The sequence below is a fragment of the Rhea americana genome, unplaced genomic scaffold, assembly GCF_003343005.1.
Source record: "Rhea americana isolate MKP2758 unplaced genomic scaffold, rheAme1 scaffold_150, whole genome shotgun sequence".
Taxonomy (NCBI): domain Eukaryota; kingdom Metazoa; phylum Chordata; class Aves; order Rheiformes; family Rheidae; genus Rhea; species Rhea americana.
In genome coordinates, this window is record NW_028185595.1 from 1,169,191 (window position 1) to 1,190,353 (window position 21,163).

The following is a 21,163-nucleotide window of genomic DNA, read 5'->3' on the forward strand; positions in this document are numbered from 1 at the left end:
AAAAAAAAAAAAAAAAAAAAAAAGGAAGAAAAAAAAAAAGAAAAAAAGGTGGAGAAATGAGGATCCTGTAATGATCTTCTGAAGAAGCGATCTCCTTTATGTTTTCATGAACAATCTTTCCAATGAGTATCTGTATGACTGTTTACATTGTGATTAGTCCAACATGTTCGGCTAGAATTGGACTCATTCCTCAGTGACTCTGGCATGGTCGTGGAGTATGGAGCACACCGGCTCCCTCTCCTGAGTGCTCACCCGCTTGACTGTGTAATGCTTGTGTCTCCATGTTTGCTATAGACATGTTATTTCTTTTTCTTTTTACTGAGTTGTGGGACCTTCCTTCTTTTATGGAGTCCACGCGGTTCCTGTTTACTGCTCAGTTTTAGGGTTTGGCACGAGGTTTTTCCTTTCAGACTCTCCCTCTGAAAAATGTACTGAAAAATTATTAGTTTATGTGGAGTGACTACTTGGTTTAACTTGCATGGGTACCACCTTACTACTTTCTTCAAGAATTATGTTGGTTTTAGGCGCAAGTTTTCCACTTTAAGTAGTCATGAAGCATTGTCTTTAGTGCTTGAGGACTGTATTTTAAGTACTCCATCTGCATAATTTTCTGAGCTTGGTAAGAGTGGCAGCAGTGTACTCAAATRCCTACTTTCTAAGTTTGCAGGTTCATTTATCAGTCTGTCATACAAAAACACTGTCCTACAATTCGATCCTGCCTGCGAATCGGAACGAGAAGGCTAGAGGAATCCTAAATATTCCCAGCGTTGCTGTCACTCTGGGAGACAGGCCCTTSCTCTTCCTGCAGATTATGGGAAATTATACTCCCTGCCTCTGCCTTTTCTCTTTGTCCCTGAGAAATGCTGTCCCAAAGTGRCATCCTGAGAGGTTTGCATGCTGGATCCTCCTGTTTGGCAGAGGGCCAGCAAAAGCTCTTGGTTTCTAATGTTCTTCTGAAGAAAAAWGTAGAGTCCTTATATGTTCCTATGTTGAAGCTGTGTTAAGTCAGTTAAGTTAGTGATGTGTTGCATCTTCCTGTGGCATTGTGCAGTTCTGTAGGTATCTGCATGACAGTTGCCGTCCTGGGCAACTTTCTGGGCTTGGGTTGCTACAGGTTTTTTTGGTCTCCTTCATTTCCTCTTCTTTCCCTTTATTCCACCATGTTTATTGCACCCTGTGGACTTGGGCAGTGCTAGTCTACACGTCGTGGTCTCCTACCCTTTCGCGTCAAAGACAGCAGTTTGTTCTTGTCTACCCGGCCGGTATCTTACCACAGAGCTAAGCTGCTGTCTGTGTGTGTAGCTAAATCAAAGCCATTTCTACCAATGTGTTTCTTTCCCTTCAAGAGGAAGGAGTGTTGTCTCTGTGTGCTCACAGGCTGGATACCACCTTAGGTTTAAACCTGGGGTGGTTATGACTTACTCTTGGAGCTTATGGGCGCTTCTCTACATATAATCCTAGAAGTCTCCGTGGAATCTTTCCCATTACTGGTGGATCCATTTCGTCGGTGCTCATAGCCCCGGATATTATTTCCAGTTAGGCAGAACTTTCTGGAACTAGCTTGACTAATTTGGCTGGCCAAACTGGGTGCAAGACCTTAGTCTTGTGCTTTCTTTTTTAAAGCAATATAGGTATGAGTGCATTCGTTCACTGTTAGCTGTCTGTAAATAACCCTTGCARTAAGAGCGCCTGTTAGCAGAGTGTCTGAGACTCAAGCCAGTATCACACTCACCCTCATGCAGCATTCCAAAAGCCTGTTAGGTTCRTGTGCAGTTTTTATCCAAGTGACCACCCTGAGGAACTGTAGGAGGACCTTATGAGACTGAGTGACTGGACAATGAAATAGTAGATGCAATTCAGAGTAGATAAATATAAAATAATGCACGAGGGGAAAAACATCCTAAAATGCTGAAGGTAGCAAAAAAGTAAGTTTTCCGGTGGACATTGGAAGATTGGATATGTTCATGGGGAGCTATCTATTGAGGACACTAAATATTTAAAGTCCTTGTCCAGTTCAGAAGTCTACCTTCTGGGTGGAAGCTGGTGAAGCTGGTAGGAGGATTCTCATATGTGCTTGCCATGTATTTGTACTTCTGTATGCATCTGCATTTTGCCATAGTTGGAAATGGGATCCTGAGCTAGGTGTCCTGAGCTGGCTTTGTCCGACTCAGGCAAGCTGTWTCAATACCGAGTGTTTTATTATTTTCATCTCTTGCAATAAGTTAAGCTGCTTATCATCTTTTCCAAATCTCATGCTGCTTCTTACTGAAGCTGCCTGTATCTGCGGTGTCAGGAATGAGCTGTCCTCCTAATGGAGAGAGGCTAAGRCTTTTCAGAGGGTCCCACTGCTTTTCATGTCTACAGCAGAAGGATTTAAGTCTTCTAGCCACCCCACCCCACTAAGAACCTCCCATTGRGTATCTGGCCAGAAAAAATTGCTGTCAGGTCACCAGGAAGCAATTATTCCTGTTTCCTATAAGAATTATTTAACAAAAACTCAGGCATAATCAGTCACTTCCCTGAGAAACATGCTAACAGAGGATAAAATGATAGGAATTTTGTCTACGAGACATGATGAAAGCTGCTATRCAATGTGCAAATGATGAGTTACTTAGCTCCGTGGTTCTTGCTTCTGCTTGCACTCAAAATCACACAGGACAAAAGAAAAACAGCAAGAACTTACCAGTAGGTACTGGTTGCTTAAGTGTGGTTAGGACACCARTAAATCACTGGGGAGAGATGAACATGCTATAGCTTACTGAGTCACAGCTCAGCTCAAGCAGATGGCACACCTTTATTAACTCCTGGGAGAAAAGAGAAACTCATTAATTTTGTATTGCTTTTGATTTAGCTTTATGTGCTACTCTTGGCTTAAACACCCAAAATAAATGTTCGCAAGATATGGCTCACATTCTTCACTTATCTGTCAATATTGCACACTGGCTACTCTAGAAGATTTCATTGCAGTGTATTTTTCTTACATTCAAGTGCCAGTAATTTAGAGAAACATTWGTCATTTTCTGTAAATGACATAACCAGATATGATCAGGAAAGATCATTTATTTATTTATTTGTTTGAATTCTCTCTCTTTGCTGTTCCCAGATTTCAAGTATAAAGTCAATATAAAATTATGATGGAGGCAAGGGAACTTGAAACTCTTACTCCAAAAAGTTGTCCTTTTTGGAAAGGAATGTTATAAGATCTCCAGTACATACATTTCCATATAGAGTCAAGMTTCTTGAAGCAATTAAAGACTGAAGAAAATACTCAATTATGGCGAGTTTCATACAGATACCCAGTTTGTGTATTGAATAATACCATGTATTCTGTTGCTTAAGTTTTAACAGTTTAAGAGAACTGTTACATTATTTTGACTGCAGTGGGCTAGTCCTATTCAGTAACGATAAATTGTATTTTGTATACATGTATATTTAAACACTGCTCTCCTTTTTGAGTTTTGTTCATTTAATATTTAATGTAACTTTTAATTTTAGCCTTTCCCTGAGAATCTTTTACTGCTGATTATTGCTACAAAGTTCAGCTGCACATGATGTTGATTACTGTGGATCTTGTCCATTAAAACTTACTAGCAACCCTTCTAGATGCCAGCACAACTCCTTGCAACTTTTAAGAAAAAACTATCTGGTCCCAAGTGCAAGACAGGACAATACACATTCAAAAAAAAAAAAAAATTGATTTACTTCAAAGGGTATAGCATGGGGATGCTATAGCCCTAAATCTTTGAAACTAAAGGATTCAAACTGCTTTTCAGAAAGGCAAAAAGTAAAATGTTTTGGGGCAAGCTACCAAAATCCTAAGAATCTATTAGAACCTGATATTATATAACATAATAGTACAAGCCAGTGAGCACACTACATAAGTACTTTGTAATGATCATCTGTCAGTATCCCAAAATCAGTTATAGTCATGTTAATACAGGCTTATGGACTCATTTTTTTCCTCTGAGATATGATGGTTCAAATGTAAATATAGAATATGGACTGTAGTGGAAAAAAACCTTTAGAAAGTAAGAAACAACTTTTAAAAGCCAAACCTTGTAATTCTGAAAGAGATCCTATGCTGTGTTTTTGCTTCTGCAAAAATCAGTGTCCTGCTCAGTGTCTTAATAAAGCTAGCTGCATTTCTATTTTGAAATATTTAAATAGTTTAAGCAATCTCAATAAAATGTCAGAAAAAACAAACATCACTGAGAAATTATGGAAGAATAAGAAAGATTATAACATGAAAAAGTATGCTTGGATTTTTTTTAAGCTATATTTTGTCATTCTGTTGGCATTGCGTACTTGAACAACCACAATAGTTTTTAACCATGTAATGTACTCTGATCTCAATGGTAAGAGGCATCTGGCAATTGGATCTTAATGCTTTATTTAAGTTTCTTTTATTATTCTATGGATATAAATTATTTTAGCTTTTATTGAAATAAGTAATCTTTCAATATTGAAATTCATGCAGCTGTCTTGATACAAAGATGAATGGTTGTTTGACACACGCGGGTTTTATGCTCCCGATCATTTATATTTCTCCTGGCCATTTGAGAGAGAAGTAAAAATTACTTTGTTCTTCCCTACTATGTTATTAAAAATAAGACAAACTGTCAATTCGCCACAAAACCTTGTCACTGCTGTGCTTGATTGTCCAGGACTGAAAAAAGTAAGGGCAGATTAATTTAGGAAAGAAGTCTACTGTCAACTTGGTAAACTATTTCCAGATCTATCAGCATAGGTCTAGGAATGCTTACTTCCTTGGACATCAAAAATGACATCTTGGAGTTGTAGGTCACATGAATGGTACAAACATACTTAAACGGTTGAAATTTCATCATATGCTTTGTACCATATGCTATGTTAAGTACCATGTGCAAAAAATCTTGTGCAAAATATCTTGAAATAAAATGGAAAAAATAAGTAAAAAGGAACAAATGTATGCCTTGATTGACTGATATTTTGTGAGGGACTTCTGCACTACCTGTTGCTTAACACACAAGTGTGTCAACCTTCCCTGAAAATTTTGTTTACGCTAGAGTATTTTCATTTAGCAGAGAATCTCTTAAGCCTGCTGATAACTAGTTCAAAGATKATCCTCCTGCTCTCACCCTATGTGTTGTGAAAGTGTTTCAGTAGGTCAAGTGAGCAAGAATTGTGTTTGTTTTGAGTGTTGATTTTTTTATGGGACTTGATGAATTAAACATTGAAATGACACAGTAGCTTTCAATTTCTTACCCTTTGGCTATTCAGTAAATAGAGTGGGTTTTACTGCAGTGAGATAACCATTTATAAATGGTTCTTCAAAGATGTGTAAAGTTGCCCCTCAGTGGTTTTATTTTCTAGTTAGGTATACACATTTGGGGAAAGCATTGCACCCTGTAACTGCGCTCAGTGGACTCTTAGGGGGCCCTGCTAGTCTAAAATTTCATAGTTTAGTATGTCTGAAGCAGATAATTATATAGCTACATATTCCTCAGCCACTACTGGACAGCTAAGTGTGTGTGGATTTTTTTTTCTATTATTATTATTGCTAATGCAAGAGTGAACATTTTCCTCCTTTTGTAAACATGAAAAAAAAAAAATTGGCACCTCTTCTCTGAAGGAAACCATTAGCAGCTCTGTCAACAGGTCTGCACAGGAGGAATCCAAACACAGGAAAAGTGCAARAGAGGCAAAGGGCAGCTAGCAAAAAAGCAGGATGCATGCTTCAGTGAATTGGTTTTGGTTTGCATTAGTACATCTGACCAGGGCTGCATAACAAAGAGGTTTGTTTTAACAATATCATAATAAACCAGCCTGGTTTCATCAAAAACATTTTCATAGTAGGTCACTGACCTAAAAGAATTGATGGAAAAACAAATTTGGATCTCGTTTAAGTAGACAAGAGATTCTGTAGCCACAGAGGTCTTAAGCTTCTACAAGTGCTGGTTAGAAAGTGAATGGAATAACGACACTTCCAATGCAATGTAACCATAATTCAGTTGGAATTGCTGATTAGCATTTAACATAACACGAGAGGATTTGAACATTATTCTTTCTGTGGCTTGTTTGTTTGATTTTAGCCATTTTGTATACTTGATGAAGATTTATGGGAGTATTTGCGTAAGCAAAACATTTAAGGAGTCAGTAGTTGTTTCTCCAAGAATTGTAGGAAATACTTTAAGGTCTGCGTTACTGTTGGTTAAGAACTCCTATATTACTAGACGGGATTAATTTGGATGAATTTTGTTTAGCTTTTATGATAAGTGTTTTGCCTCTTTGAGCTTTCTGATGTTAGAATGATTATACTGACTGCCATCTTAAAAATTCCATAAATGCTGTTGTTTGAATTTCATGCTGTGGAGCACAGAAATCCTCCAATAATCCTGTTCTCTATGAATAAGACATTAATGATGGAGTCGAAGTACTTTAACATCTTTTAGTTTTTTATTGGGAAAATAAGAATATGCAGTTCTTGAAGCCTATCTCTTATGGTCACAGTATCACAGAATGGTTGAGGTTGGAAGGGACCTCTGGAGATCATCTAGTCCAGCCCCATGCTGAAGCAGGGTCACCTACAGGATGTTGCTCAGGATCATGTCCAGACAGCTTTTGAATATCTCCAAGGAAGGAGACTCTACAGCCTCTTTGGGCAACCTCTTCCAGTGCTCCAGTAGTCTTGATCTTATTTATTTTTTTTTCCCCAGCACATCTCAGTTTCATTCATGTCCACTGAACTGGAGCTCACCTGAAACTGCAGCCTGCTCTGTGCAATAGAACAAAAWAATTTGCATGGGCTTGCATTTAGTCTGTGCGTTAGTATTACGTTCTCTTTTGCTTAGAGATGATCTGTTCGTTCTCCAGATCTTTCTTTTTGTCTCAAGGTGCTGTTGCATGAAGCTCACACAGAGAAGTGAGRGTACTAGGGTTCATATAAATGTTCTGGATATTACCTATTTACCTGTTATCTAAATTACCTATTACCTACRTTTACCTGATACTTAAATTACCTGTTTGCCTATTAACTTTTTATTTTTAGGTCATTGATCATTTGGTGCAGGGGGATAGATGTGACACAGCATACTAGGGAAATATTTGAGATAARTGGGAACTACTAGGTACTGTGGCCTTCAGAAAAACTGACCCTTGTGTTTGATAATTTGCTGCTTCCTTCTAGGGAAGTGAATTGGAAGGAATTGCCCAACATTGGGTTTTTTCAACTTTTAGATGATAGCATCTTTTATGACAACAGTCTTGTTGCTGGTTATCTCTTGTGGCTTGCTCATAAGAAAATGTCTATTGAACAAATTGAGATAAGTAACTTCAATAGCTTTTTAATACATTGGTAGTGAGAGCTTCCTTTTCATTCTCAAATTTAAGTACAGCGTGCTGTTTTTTCTGCTTAATTAATTATTTCCACATCTTCATTCAKTTGTCTTTGGAAGATGTATTGTTTGTTAAGCATCCAGTTTGATTTCAGGCTGCTGCATGTCTTCCTATTTCAATAGCTCTGTTGGCGYGTAGCCTCAGGGAGAAGGAGTAACACATCGCCACAGCAGCATTCTTTACTATATATGGAGAGGCCTGGTGAGCTGGGCTGGTATTGAGTTATTAAAACAGATCAAATAGGAACACTGTTTTTTTTTTCTGGAAAAAGTGGCAATAATCTATAAGCAAGCTTTCTTGCTAATTATTTGCAGCTAATTCTGACTTTTGGAAATGGCTAGTCTGATTAATACAAACCTAAGACTCATCAGAAGCAACATTTGCTTGGAGAATGCAAACTCAAGTTTACCATTTGCTTTCTTCATAGAGTTTCAGCCCTGACTGGGAGAGATTGCTCTCTGATGTAGGAAAAGCTTGACCATGCCTATCGTACTCTTATCACCTTTATGGTTATCTTTCAGGTGTCAGAAGTGATGGTCACTTAGAGATATTAAAGTACGTTCCTTAAATAATTGGATGTAGTCCACTTCTTATAGGCTGTGAACGAATAATCAGAAGATTAGCACATAGAATGAAAAATGTAGTTGAGATTGGAAGACATGAAGATTTGAAGTTTTTGTGAGAATGCCTAGAYTTTTTTTAGATTCGAAATATGAGAACATGGCCGTTCAACCTACTAAAAGTGAGCAGAAATTGAGAAACGGATGGCTTCTGCAGAGAGAGTCCCTCTGAGTTTGGGGGTTTATTGATCGTGTTTTTTTAGATAGTGCAGATTTGAATAGTTGTTAATTGAAACTCTTAAGTTGTTTTATGCTAATGATTAGGAAAGACAGATGCAAACTGCCATTGCGAATGACTATAAGTGGTTTTATAAATATTTGCTACCAAGTTAGGAGATTGTTCATGAAATTTTGCCTGCTACTTCTAAGTTTACAAGATTTCTTTGATTTTGACACTGTTTTTTTATTGGTGTTCTACGATGCATAAGATTCTCCATTCCCAATTTCAATTCAGATTGGTATTAACACTTTCATCCCTTTCTGTATGATGTAGGGATCATCATGCAGATCAAAGTCACTAATGCATATGACATGAATGGTACTAGATCTTTTTTGATTTTTCTTGTTGGCTTTGGGAAAATATTGAAGTTTAAACTTGGTTCTCAGAATTTTTCTGCCTGTGTTACTAGTTTGTTCCCACCTAGAGGAAATCTGTAAGCGTAATGTTTAGAGACTAGCTTTATCATTCATCTTAATAACAGATTTTCTGTGTTAAAAGATTCTGAAAAATTAAGAGGGATTCTTATGGAATGCTTACACTGAAAACTAAAAAGTATTAAAGAGCCTTCAGCTTATATGCTGCTGCTTTGTAGAAAGAGAAATGTGGTCTGCTTCTGATGGAGCATAGATAATATTTTTTTAATCTAATGAAAACTGACTAATAAAGATTGTAGCTTCTAACAGCTTTGAAAGTGTGAACTGAGACCACCCAGTCTGCTATGTATATAATGAGGGATCTCTTAAGTAGTAGTTGATGTAAACTGTTTTCCTTCAAAAAAATAATTTCTTAGTGACATGCGATGCTATCTTTGTCAGTTTTTGCAAAAGCTTCTGTACAAACATGTCGTGTAAATAGAGAAGTTCATTTATTCCSCACCATAATCCTGTATTATGGTCACACAGGGCTTCCTTTTAGCAACCTTTCTGAAATTCCATTATATATCATCTGGTTTTACTTCCTATTGTAATAATATAAAGAACTGCTGACAGAATGTAATGGACAAAATTGACTTTTTTTTTTCTCTGTGACTGTAGTATTTTGACTATTTTCCCTTGCAAGAGAATGTGATGCAGAGTAAAAGAAGAAGCTACCTTAATGGTCATAACAGATTTCTTGATAATAGGATTTTCTGATGAAAATATTGAATGAAATTGTGACCGTGCTCCTAGTTTACTGTTCCTAAGCCAGTACTGTTTAAAAGAGAAAACTTAGTAATTCCTTAGGGTTCAGTAACTCCTGTCTTTCTGTCTGAGTCTCCTCTAATGCATTATTTCATTTTTACTGCTTCTTGGTTACACCCAAGCTTGTGATGTAACCGCTTTTCTCTTAAAGTTACTCTTAGAAACTGCTTAAACTACATCATGTTCCCTGAGGCTGTTCTCCAAGGACAATGTCATAGAGCTCTTAATAACAAAGGAAAAAAAGCTAGCTTGTTTATTGCCAAAAATGAGACCCAGATGTTTTTAGTGTGAAATAAAATAAATGACCAAATTGAGGAGTGAACCCAAAGTTACTTGGATAATTTCCAGGTGTTAGTGGCTAGAGTACTAGGTTTACTTCCTTAAAATTGTTCTTGCTTTAAAAATTTTAAAGTGCTCTAACTTTGATTTTCTCTTGGAGCTCAATGGTTTGTACAATAGGTAGCAATAAAATATTGATGCTGAATCAGGCTTGAAAGATGTTCAACTTATGTGGAAAGGAACAGAACACTACAAATTTCATGGCAAATATGCAATTATTTGACTTAGTTGTTAAGCTGTGGACAGTCAGTAGAACAGCAGACACATCATACAGATGCCAGTGGATGTCTCACATGCTCCTGGGGTAAAGCTGGGTCATTCCTGTATCCAAACAGGCAGAAATTAAACTGACAGTTGTGAGATCTTCTAACTGCCAGAAGTCAGGTCCTTTCCATTTTTTTTTCCCTCCCACCATAACCAAGCAAATTCGATGATTGTAAGGATTTCTGCTTTTGCCTGCCTTAAATATTTGCAATTTGTATGGAGCATAGTTTAGTGATGTGATGTTTAAAATTTTCACACCAAGTCAGTCACTTAAATGAGGAATGAAGTTGTCTTGGAACCTGGCACAGTTTCCCAAGTTTGAATAACACTTGCCTCTCTTTTTACATTGGACTTTTAGATTGCTTGTATACGTCAGGGGAGGGAGGTGAGTGCCTCTTGGAGGCAACGGGGAGAGCAAAGAGGAAATTTCTCATGTAGTTAATAGCTGCCTCCTCACTGTACATTTGCAGAAAAAGGCTCTGGGTTTTTTTTGCACTTTACTCAGAGTAAAACTGTTCTGCACATGAGAGCATGAAGCTGAAAGTGCTCCTTCTCAAAATACCAGATGAAATTGTATTTGGTAATGTTTTTTGATGTTATTGCTAATTCAGAACTACTATAAGCACATATATTTGTACACCTTGTGACTGAATGAGAAATCACCGTTTAAAAAAGAAAAAAAAAATCCATTAAACCCGCTTGTACTGTGTTGTAATTCATATATAAATATCCTCAGAGATAAAGAAGTGATGATGCATAAGCACAGAAAATTAAGGAGGCTTGTGACAGCATTAAATCSGATATTTATAGACTACAATGATAAAATGGGATCTCTGGAGGTAATCTAGGCCCACTTTTCTGCTCAAAGAAGGGTTGATTACAGYAGATTGCTTAGAACTTTGGTTCAAAGATAGAAGCTCCACAAAACCACTCTGGGCAACTTGTTCCTGTATTCAGCCATCCTCACAGGGAAAAAAGCTCTCACATTTAAGTGAAAATTTTTGTATTTCAACTTATGCCAATTGCCTCTTTTCTTGTCACTGGGCACCAAGACGATTTTGGCTCTTTTTTCACCTCTTCTATAAATGTATATTTATACACATAAATATATGTATAAATATATATTTATGTGTATAAACACRTGTGTGTTATGAGCTGTCTCTGAGCATTCTCTGCTTGAGGCTTAACAGTTCCAACTTTCTCTCATTCATTGGTTGCTTCAATCCCATAATCATTTTCATGGCCCTTCACTGGAAGTGCTCCAGGATGTCCATGTCTATCTTGTACTCAGCTCAGAAATGGAGTTGTTGAATGGAAATCCAGTTGTGGTCTCATCAGTGTTGAATAGAGGGGAAAGATCGCCTCAACCTGCYATGATGGTCTTCATAATTCAGCCCAGGACACTCTTGGCCTTCTTGCCATAAAGGCACGTTGCTGGCTCATGGCCACCAATGCAGCTCACCAGGTCCCCCAGCTCCAGTTCTTCAAAGCTGCTTTCCAGCTGGTAAGCCCCTAGCCTGTATTTGGTGCATGGAAATATTTATTCTCAGGTGGAGAACTTTGCTTTTGTCATTGCTTTTGTTGAATTTATAGATAAGAKTCCTGCTGGTCCATTTCTTCAGCCTCTTGAGGTCCCTCTGAATGGCAGCACAGCTATTCTGATGTAGCAACCACTCCTCCCAGTTCTTTATGATCTGCAAGCTTCCTCAGGCTTCTTCAGGCTGCACTCAGGCCCTATCATCCAGGTTATTAAATATGATGGTAAACAGTGTTAAACCTGATATTGACTCCTGGAGTATACCAGTAGTGACTGGCCTCCAGACGGACCTTATGCTGCTGATTGCAATACTTTCAGCCTGGCAGTTCAGCCAGTTTTCAGTGCTCTTTACTTCCCACTTATCTAGCCCATAGTTTGTTGGTTTATAGTTTGTTGGTTTATCTGTGTCCAAAGCCATACTAAAGTTAAGATAAAACAAYGTCCCTTTGCCAAAAAACCTGTCATCTCTTTGTAAAACTCTGTCAGGTTGCTCAGGCATATTTTCACCTTGGTAAGTAATATGCTGACTAATTCTTGTCTGTCATGTGCTTGGAGATGGTTTCCAAGAAGATTTGCTCCATTGCCTTCCCAGGGATCAAGGTGAGTCTGACCAGGCTATAGTTCCTGGGATGTACCTGTCCTGAAGGTACAAGTGACATAATTCATAATTCATTCCCTGCACATTTTTTAAAAAAAGAAAATCCTTCTCCAGTGTCTTTACATGTCATCTGTGAAGGTGATAGTTTCAGTGCAGATGGAGACTGCTACTTGAAAATATTTTTCTTTTTTAAGGTCCATAAGAGTTGCATTTCCTGTATGTGTATCACTGTAGGTTGTATCTTTGTATGCAATTGTTGACAAAATATATTTGTTCAAGTGAATAGTCATGGAATACTGAAAGGCATGTTTTATTGTTAGAAAGAAAGCATGTGAGTAATGTATGTAAAATGACTATTATGGCCTATTGTACCTCCAAATATGTCTTGTTCCTTTCCATCCCTACCGCATGCCTTTGATTTAGATCAGATTTAGCTCTCATTTACTTTTTTTGAGGACAGAACTATGACACAACAGCAACAGATCTGGATGTGACCCACATGTCTCCAAATGCATAGCCATGAGAAATCTAGTGGAAACTGGTACCCCGAAGAAAGTTTCCCCTCCAGGGAAATATGACCTCTAGGTTAAAAACTGCTTCAAATTTGTTCCATCAAAATTGAAGYTCTTTGTTCATTCAGAAGTCAACAAGAAGCTGAGAAAAGGAATAAAACAAAAGGATACTACAGGAGAAGTAGAATCCTGCATATTATTTTTACTTACGTGTTTATTTCATAGGTTGGTCCTGGTTAACTTCATCAGTCCAAATTCTACCTGTAGGCTGGCAGAATAACCTTAAAGCATTAAGTTTCAGMTGCTGTTTCCTACTCTGTTTTTAATCGTTCAGGGAATCTTAATAGTTAAGTTTCCCTGCTATCCCAGCTTCAGACAGAGGAAGAAATATTATTAGCCGTGTTGGAGCCAGGAAGGTAGGAATTTCGCAGTTAATAACTTTTCCATTGTTTTTTTAAGGGCCCTTGATAGTCTGTGATTGACATTGCCATTGTTTCTCTCCATTCCCTTGCCCTCAGGACATGGGAGCCCTCAGATGGGCAGTAGGCTGAGGGAGGAAAGCAATTAATGGGCACTAGTAGGTGTATTAGCAAAATATTTTGGTGAGGGGAGAGTGCTCTTTGAAATAGTGTGTTTGAAGATGCAATATGTTATCTCTCCAAGAAGCTGATAATACACGGAAGGATGATGTTGCATGTGTATTTCTAGTGACTTTGAAAAGTCGCAAATTAAACAAGATAATTTGCTTTAGGCTACCTGTGTCATAMAGCAGGAAAAAAAACAGTTTGTAACATTGATAAAGCTGTGTAGTACTGTCACTTGTATATTTGCGTTGTATGAGAACAGAATTCACATCCATTATGCCTAGGTGGAGCAAAGGAAGTTACTGGAGGCATGTGAGGATGTCACAGTTCAGACAGAAGCATTTTGGGTGAGCTAAATTGAAACAAAAAGCAAGTAATGTTCATAGATACACACATGGATATGTGGATATGCAGACATATGCATATGTACACACATACAAGTACACAAGAAGTTATCTCTTGTTCATAGTAGTAGCTGGGATTCTTTTACTTTGCTGCTTGATTTCAGATATTTTTTAAGTCTCATTGGGAACAAGCTGAACTTGTGAAACAAACTTCACTGTCCAGAGAGACTTTTGCAGAAGGTGCTTTGAATTCAGAGACTTAAAAGTGCCTATTAAAAGTTTGTGGTCTTCGTTGTGGTAGTACGAATAGAATTTCTAGTACTGAATTTAAATCCCCTTTTGATGAAACAGAACAAAAAAAGAGGGGAGAGGGGAATATAGGAAAAACTAACGTATCATGTCCACAGTATCTCAAACCTGAAGTCTAAAGCAAGCTATTATTGCATTTCCAGTTGGAACTCTCTAAGAAAGAGCAAACATATGAGTGATATTTCTATGGAAAACACTCCAAACCTCAAGTGACTTACGGCACAGAGATCACTTGAATCATAAATTGAGTCTTTGTCATTAATATGGCTCAATGGATTTTTCTGTTACTAATTTGTCTGGTCACTTCTATACCCATATAAACTTCTAGCAACTGATGATTTACAATCAGAAGTTTCATAATTTAATTGCATACTTTGTGAACATTAACTTCTTTTGTTTTTGAAGCAACCACCAACAGCATCTGATATTTCCAATTCTTTCTTCTGTTAGGAGAGATGAGAACAACTGTTTCTTACCATTTTCCCTTCCTTCACAATTATACAGATCTTTATCATAGGTTTTCCTCAGTAATTTTCCCTGTTTTCTGTCTCAGATTGTTGAGTCTTTCTAATATGGAAGCTGCTCTGTAATGGTGATCATTGCCTTTCTCAGAACCTTACAGGATTCTTTTGGAGGTACAAAGTCAAAAACTTTGCACAGTATTGAAGGCATGGGTTTGAGTGGATGCTCTCATGGATCTGCTTCTTGAAAAGTGATGACCAGCTAGGAGACTGCTGGTGTGTGCATGAACTTAAAAATCAGTTTCCTTGGATGTTGTGTATTTGCGATGAGTTGTGTATGTGATTTTGCCATTCAAGCATTCAATACCATTAGCTCCTTCTGTAGTTTGTGAGCATCAGCTGTCACTTAGTATCATCAACAGCTTGTCACTCTATGCCCCCCTCTGCCAGTCCTTTTCAGGTCATCAATGAGTAAAGCTGAATAGCTTGAACCCTCTTGGGGATCTTGTTCTGGTTTTAGTGGAGACTTCCTTATTCTGTTTCTTTTAACCAACTATTTATCCATACAAGGATACTGTGGTGTCTTGAAATAGATTCCATGCTGCCTACAAATAGTCAGTGTTTCAAATACTCTTTGTAGTTTCTTTTTAAAGAGCTTTTTGCTTTTCATGCAGGTCCTCTTTTCCAGACCAAACCAAGAAATCCCATACAGCTGTATTTTTATTGTCCCAACATGGGTGGTATATCTGATTGTTATGTTTCAACAGAAACTGTTTGGTAGTATCATTCAAGAACAGATCCTGTGTACTTGTTTAATAGTTTCTTACTTGTGGGTTCCCTTATTACTTCCCTACAAGGCAACCATCTGTGGTAGCTTTAAACTTAGTCTTAGCASCATACCTTGATGTGACAATTAAAAATTTTACACGGGATCAATGAAATTAATGTTCCAACAGAYCTGAGTTACTGTGCAGGCAAGACAAAACGCTTGTTTTTATTTTTATTWTTTTTTTTTCCCTGCTTATGAGCACCATGCAATTTCATGCTTACTTTTRTATGTTAAACAGACTTTCCTTTGGTAATAAACTTCAGCAGTCTTCAAAGCATAAGAAGCTTTATTTCAATAATTTCATAAGCTGTCTGAAATTAAGTCTGTTTTGGGAGGAAAGATGGGGAAAAGGAATGAAAATGCTGGGTTTTTTTGTTCTCATTGTTTGGCTTTAAATGTCTCAGGTGCTTTCAGTTAGCAGTGTRGTGGGTGATGGCCCACAGGCATTTGCACCTGAGCTCTTCTCAATTGTTCCTACGCTTTTTTTCCTCTGTCCATTCATCCATGTAAGTCAGCTATATTTGATACTTGCAAAATAGCCTTTGGAGGATCTAATAACTAGCTGAGTAACAAATTCAGATAGTCTTATCAAGTACAGTTCTTGAAATAGTAGCTGCCATTATGTTCCATTGGCAAAAGGTACACATTAATTGCAAGAAAGGGTTAAATGTAGTTGTTGGTGCATGCCTGAGCCCAACACCTTTAGAAATCTTGAGTGAGCTCAGCTGCAGCAGTTCCTGACAATGCAGTGAAAAACTCTGGTTCTCTTYGGGGAAGAAATGGCAGTATTGTTTCCTGTTTTCTTTTTCTTTTTTCCTACTTTCTTTGTCTTTTTTTTTTTTCCCCCACAAGTTTTCTTTCCAAGCTCCTTATGACCTTTTATGGACTGTATTTTAAGTAGTTTACTATTCTGTTTTGAGAAAATAATCATGTTAACCAGACTGTTACAGCAGGTAAGTCTTCCTGAGTGCATAGCTCACCAATTTCTTCTTTTAAAGGTAGATTTAATAATGTCCTTGGAGGTACCCCCTGCCAATCTAATCATTTTGTTTCATGCCTGTCCTGTTTTGTGTCTGCCTTGAAAATAATTTCATGCAGTCATCTGGGTAATAGTCCTCAGGTAACCTGAGGTAGATATATCTTACAGAGTAATGCTGATATGTCCTGCTCTCTGCAGCCTTGAAGAAAGGAGTCATTCTTCTTTTATTAAAAACTCATGGGCAGATCTAGGAAGAGGAGGAAGTTTCATCATACAAAGTTATAATTGAAAACTACTGTGTTGTAGAAAGATATTATGCATACGTATATAAAATGTAATGTGTTTTATATAAGTAGCTGCTCCTGCAAAATCCAGTACTGCATAAACAAATGTCTGAAGCTTTAACTCTGTATTCCTGTATGACATGATTAGAAGGATTGAATATTTATATGCTTTTATTAGCTTGTACCCAGAACTGAATTTCACCATTTACTAACCAGTCTTAATTACAAAAATTATGCTGATGCCTTATAATCATTGTAGAAGAAATAGTAGTGCAATTCCGTGGTGAATTCCTGCATGCAGGAATAGAGGCTCCCTGCCCTGACCATTCTCAGCGCCCAAGGGCTTTCCGGGAGCGCAGGTGAGCGGACGCTGGAGCCTGCTGCGAGGCTGTCGCCCTGTGTGGGTGCTGCGGAGGAGATGTGTGGGCTGGTTCCTGGAGGCCCGTTCCTCATCTGTCGAGAACTATTGTGCCGAGTTGGAGATCGGCTTTAATGGGTCGCTTTTGGGGGCCTGAGGAGCAAACGAATAAAGCGGAGTGTGTAAAGCTATATTTCCCGTGCATAATGATGGTTAAAGTAGCCTGGATGATGGAGGGMGGCGCAGTGCACGGCGATTGCTGGCTGTACAGTCAGCGTGTGGCTCCTCAGACTCACTCGGTTTGACTCGATGCAGGTGTTGCCAGAGCTGATGTGACTCCTGCAGAGCCCCTGCGCTGTTCTCCAGTTTCCAGGAGATTTTATTAGTCTGGGCTCCACACTGTGCGCATTCACGGAGTTGCTCCTGATCCAGCGCTGGAGCTAAGCTGTTCCGTGGCATTCGGTGACTATCCGTCATTCTCCCAGCGCTCCCGATTCCAGGAATATTTTGCAGGTCTCATTAGCTATAAAATGTCCAGTTCCAAGTACTTCGGAGGCCGAACAGCTGCGTTTTCATCAAGCAGGCCCAGGTGGAGCGAACCGGACCGGATCCCGCGTGGCCCTGCACCCCYGGTTCCTCCCCCGGGCCTGCCGCAGTGTCGCGGGCCGGGGCTCGCGCAGGTGCTGCTCGCGTGGCAGAGGCGTTTCTAGCTCTGYGGAGGAGGACGGAGCAAAGATTTCCAGTAGCGTGCTGTGAATCGCAGGGGCTTGCTTACTGCGGAGGAGCTCGTGTGACCCTCGCAAGTTCCCTAACAGCGCTGGTGGGAAAAYGTAAATGATACTTTTGGAAATTTTAGTTCACTGTTCAGATTCACAGACCCGATGAAGCATTCTCTCATTGTGTAGCTAGAATTAATTGTAGTTGCAAAAATGGCTTGGCCTTTAAATCAAATTCCAGATACCATATCTTCATGTTCGTTCTATTTTAAATAAACCACAAGTTTAGAAGCAGAAATATCTGTATTTATTTATACAGTGAGGTCACAAGAACAGTTTCAACATTTTTTTTTTTAACAGGAATTTGGCTCACTTTCAATTTAGCAGACCACTTCCCCCCCCCCCCTTTTTTTCTACTGTAGTGGTAAATGGCTTCACATTTTCCTAAGTATATTATCAAATTAGAAACGCTGTTCTGATTAGAAGAGTTGTAATTGAATTAGACATTCTTTATAAATTTGATGTTACACTTTCATGGTACCTGGGCTGGTACTTGCTCTGTTGTGTGTGCTGCAATCCCCGTTAGGGTGAGGAGTGCCGTTATGTCTAGGCCGGTGCACGGTTCGGCGAGAACTAATTAGCTGACACGATGGAGCGTTAGGCAGTAGCACGGCAGGGACATGTTCAGCGTTACTGAAGATAGCGTAGCGCTGTTTTCAGTAAAATAAGCTCAGACCTTGGAAAAGCTGTGAGAAGACTGAAATAAAGAGCGGAGCAGTTTCCAGTTCTTATCGGACRGCTCTCATCCGTTCTTCAGCTGCGGCGCTTTGCGCCCTTCGCTGAAGGAAGCGGCTTCGGAGGCGAACGCTGGATTTCCGGCCGCGAGGATCCCGAACGGAGACGACGGACCCTCCCCGCTGGCGCCCGCCTCCCGCGGTTTTCGTGCTCGGCTTCCTCGTGAGCGCTGCGGCTCGGCTCGGCTCGGCTGCCCGCCCCGGGGAGCGGGGGACGCCCGCGGCACGGAGCTCTGCCGCCTCGCGCGTCCTCTCGGGCGCTTCTCCGTCAAGCTGAAGGCAGCGGTGCTGATAAACGGCCGTTCTCATTAAACGCTTTTCGAGGCTTTTACGCCTTCTGTACAGGATTTTAAAGCATCCTGCGTTTTACTTYGGTCCTTCTGTATCAAGAAATTTCTTAGTGATGTTTCTCTCCAAGTATTTTTAGCAGTGTAATTGGAATTTTTTGTAGGGTTGGCTCTTGATGGTGTTTTGGCACTTAATAAATATCTGTATGTTAAATGTATCCCTTATTGAGTGTGTATCTGCATTTATATAGGGGAAATCTAGTCTTTTTATGCAAGTATTTTAGTATGARCTACTTGAATACAGTCGGTGGCGTTCGAGAGAAAATGCCCTGCTCGCTCCCGCGGTTGCGCTGCGGACCAAACCGCGCATGAAATGCGATTTAGAAACAAGTCTTAAAGTGATGAAAATGATGTTTGGAGAGGTTACAAAGCCTGAAGCAGCACAAGCCCTTTTTTCTTTCTTTMTTTTATTTTTTTTAAGACCTGTTAGCTCGGACTCCTCCGTCGTCAGCTGCTCGCCCGGCCTTGCCTCGCTAGCTGCACGCTGCGTTTGCTGTGCGCTTGGCGTGCCGCGAGGAGAGGAGCACGTGCAGCGCGTGTGTACGCGAGCACTAGTGTGTTCTCGTAGGAGGTTTGAAAATCAAGCTGTTCCTGAGTTCAGGCAAGGGAAGGATTTGGTTAAGCAGTTATCTCTGTGGGTCGGTTCAGCTTACTGAGCGCCGCAGTGTGAGAAGAGTAAAACGTCATTTATAACAATACTGTGTTTTTATGGTTTAGTATGTTATATAATGTATTATATTTCTCTATAAATAACATAATAAATTCTGACCAATACAAAAGGCTTATTGCTGGGAAACAGTGAATCACGTCGTGAGCTGCTAGGGAACATACCTGTGTGGACTTCATCTGATGTTTGAAGGAAAATCAATGTTCAGGTAATGTCAGGATGAAATCCTAAAATGCTCAGGAAGAGGACAATTTAAAAGGGCGACTGAGAATCTGGTATCTTGGAAAAATAAAGGAACTAAGATAGCGTTAAAACTTTGGTTTAGTTTGATCTCTGAGGAAGGCCTTGCAATTCCAACTGGATTCAGAATTCTCACAGTGGAATTACTCAACRTGTGAGAAAACTGGAGACCGGTTACTGGGTGCTAAGCATCGATAAGTTTCTAAAATCCAGGTGGCTTTTGAGACCAGAATTCTAGCAAAAATAGATTGGTAACCAAAGTTAATAAGCATCTAAGGCAGATGGGGAAGGAGGAAGGCAAAAATATATTCTTATATATGAGCATAATTAGAACAGTGGAGCTGTGCTGCTTTAGTCTGGGTCAGCTTCGACATGCAAATACCATTCCTCTGGGCTGTGGAAGCAAGCAGCTGCTGGTGGTGTCAGAAAGAGGATTGTAGGAGAAAGACTGTTTCTTATACATAAAACTGCTTTTGAATTTTGCAAGGAAATCTTACACATTTTACCAAAGAGAGAAAGTTTATGCATTTTGCAGGTGGCAGACTGGTATCACTTGTAAGCCAGTGGCCTTCTTGCAAATGATAAGCTGTAAGTGTGAAATTTTCAAGGTAAGTCAAATGGACTAACATATAAACATTGAGCTTCTCTCTAAAATGTTCCTGGAAATACTCCAAAGAAAAACTTCTAGTTCAAAGCACTGTGTTGTTGGTTGTGTGTATTTTTTGTGTTTTCTACAACAGTACTCATCAGCTCCAAAGGTGATGTTTCAGAAGTGGGGTTTTTTTTGTTTTTTTAATTTCACTTGGGTGTGCTGCAGACATAATAGGTAGTCTGGAAATCACCTTATCTTATTGCGCCTACATATGCAGAACGAAAGATAAAATCCAGATACTTTCTGGTAACTATTCCTCATAGCAATGAAAACTCAACATGGTGGCCATATGAGTTGCTGTTAGTAGGCCTCCAGAGCAAAATAAAGAAAAAAACTTGAATACTTATCCATACTGAAACATTAAAACTTTCACGTGATTGTCCCTTGACTCCCTATCTCAAGCCTATAGGCAGGTGGTCTGCATGTGGCATGCAGACCTTGGCACACAGTGTGTTTTGTGTTCAGTTTGTAGTATTAATTTTAGTACTATGTATTAATAGGAGCTGCATGTGGTTATGCATAATAGAATAAGCTTCTTAATTTGGAAGATAATCTAATTTTTTTTTTTTTTTTTTTTTGTTCTAACTGTTCTTGTTTAGGCGTCTGAACAGGAATAAATTGCAAGTTCTTCCGGAGCTGCTTTTTCAGAACACGCAGAAGTTAACAAGATTGTAAGTAAAATTTGACTTGCATTTGTGTTGTATGTTCCTTATTGCATTATGCAGATTCTGCATGTTTGTCCCGACTGGGGTGAGATGTTTGATTTTGGAGGTACTAGAACTGCTAGATGGTAAGCATTCATAGYGATGTTGTGTTGTCTTTGCATTTATAGTAGTAATTCATTAGCAAATAAATATCAGAGGGAAAAGAAATCACAATTTTTCTGTTTGTTATGTGTTGTTGACTTCAAAGTGAAATATTTGCAGCTCTCTATGAAGAGTTATAGAAATAATA

The 21,163-nt window shown here is 39.1% G+C and overlaps 1 protein-coding gene across 2 annotated transcripts in view; it reads left to right on the forward strand.

The window, feature by feature from the left end:
• The window catches only part of SLIT3 (slit guidance ligand 3), a 469,515-nt gene that overhangs the window by 36,377 nt on the left and 411,975 nt on the right, over positions 1-21,163 (forward strand). For both annotated transcript variants that reach the window (XM_085299580.1, XM_085299581.1), the window contains one exon: positions 20,809-20,880. In XM_085299580.1, coding sequence (XP_085155706.1) covers positions 20,809-20,880 — 72 coding nt within the window. The remainder of the gene's footprint in view (positions 1-20,808; positions 20,881-21,163) is intronic.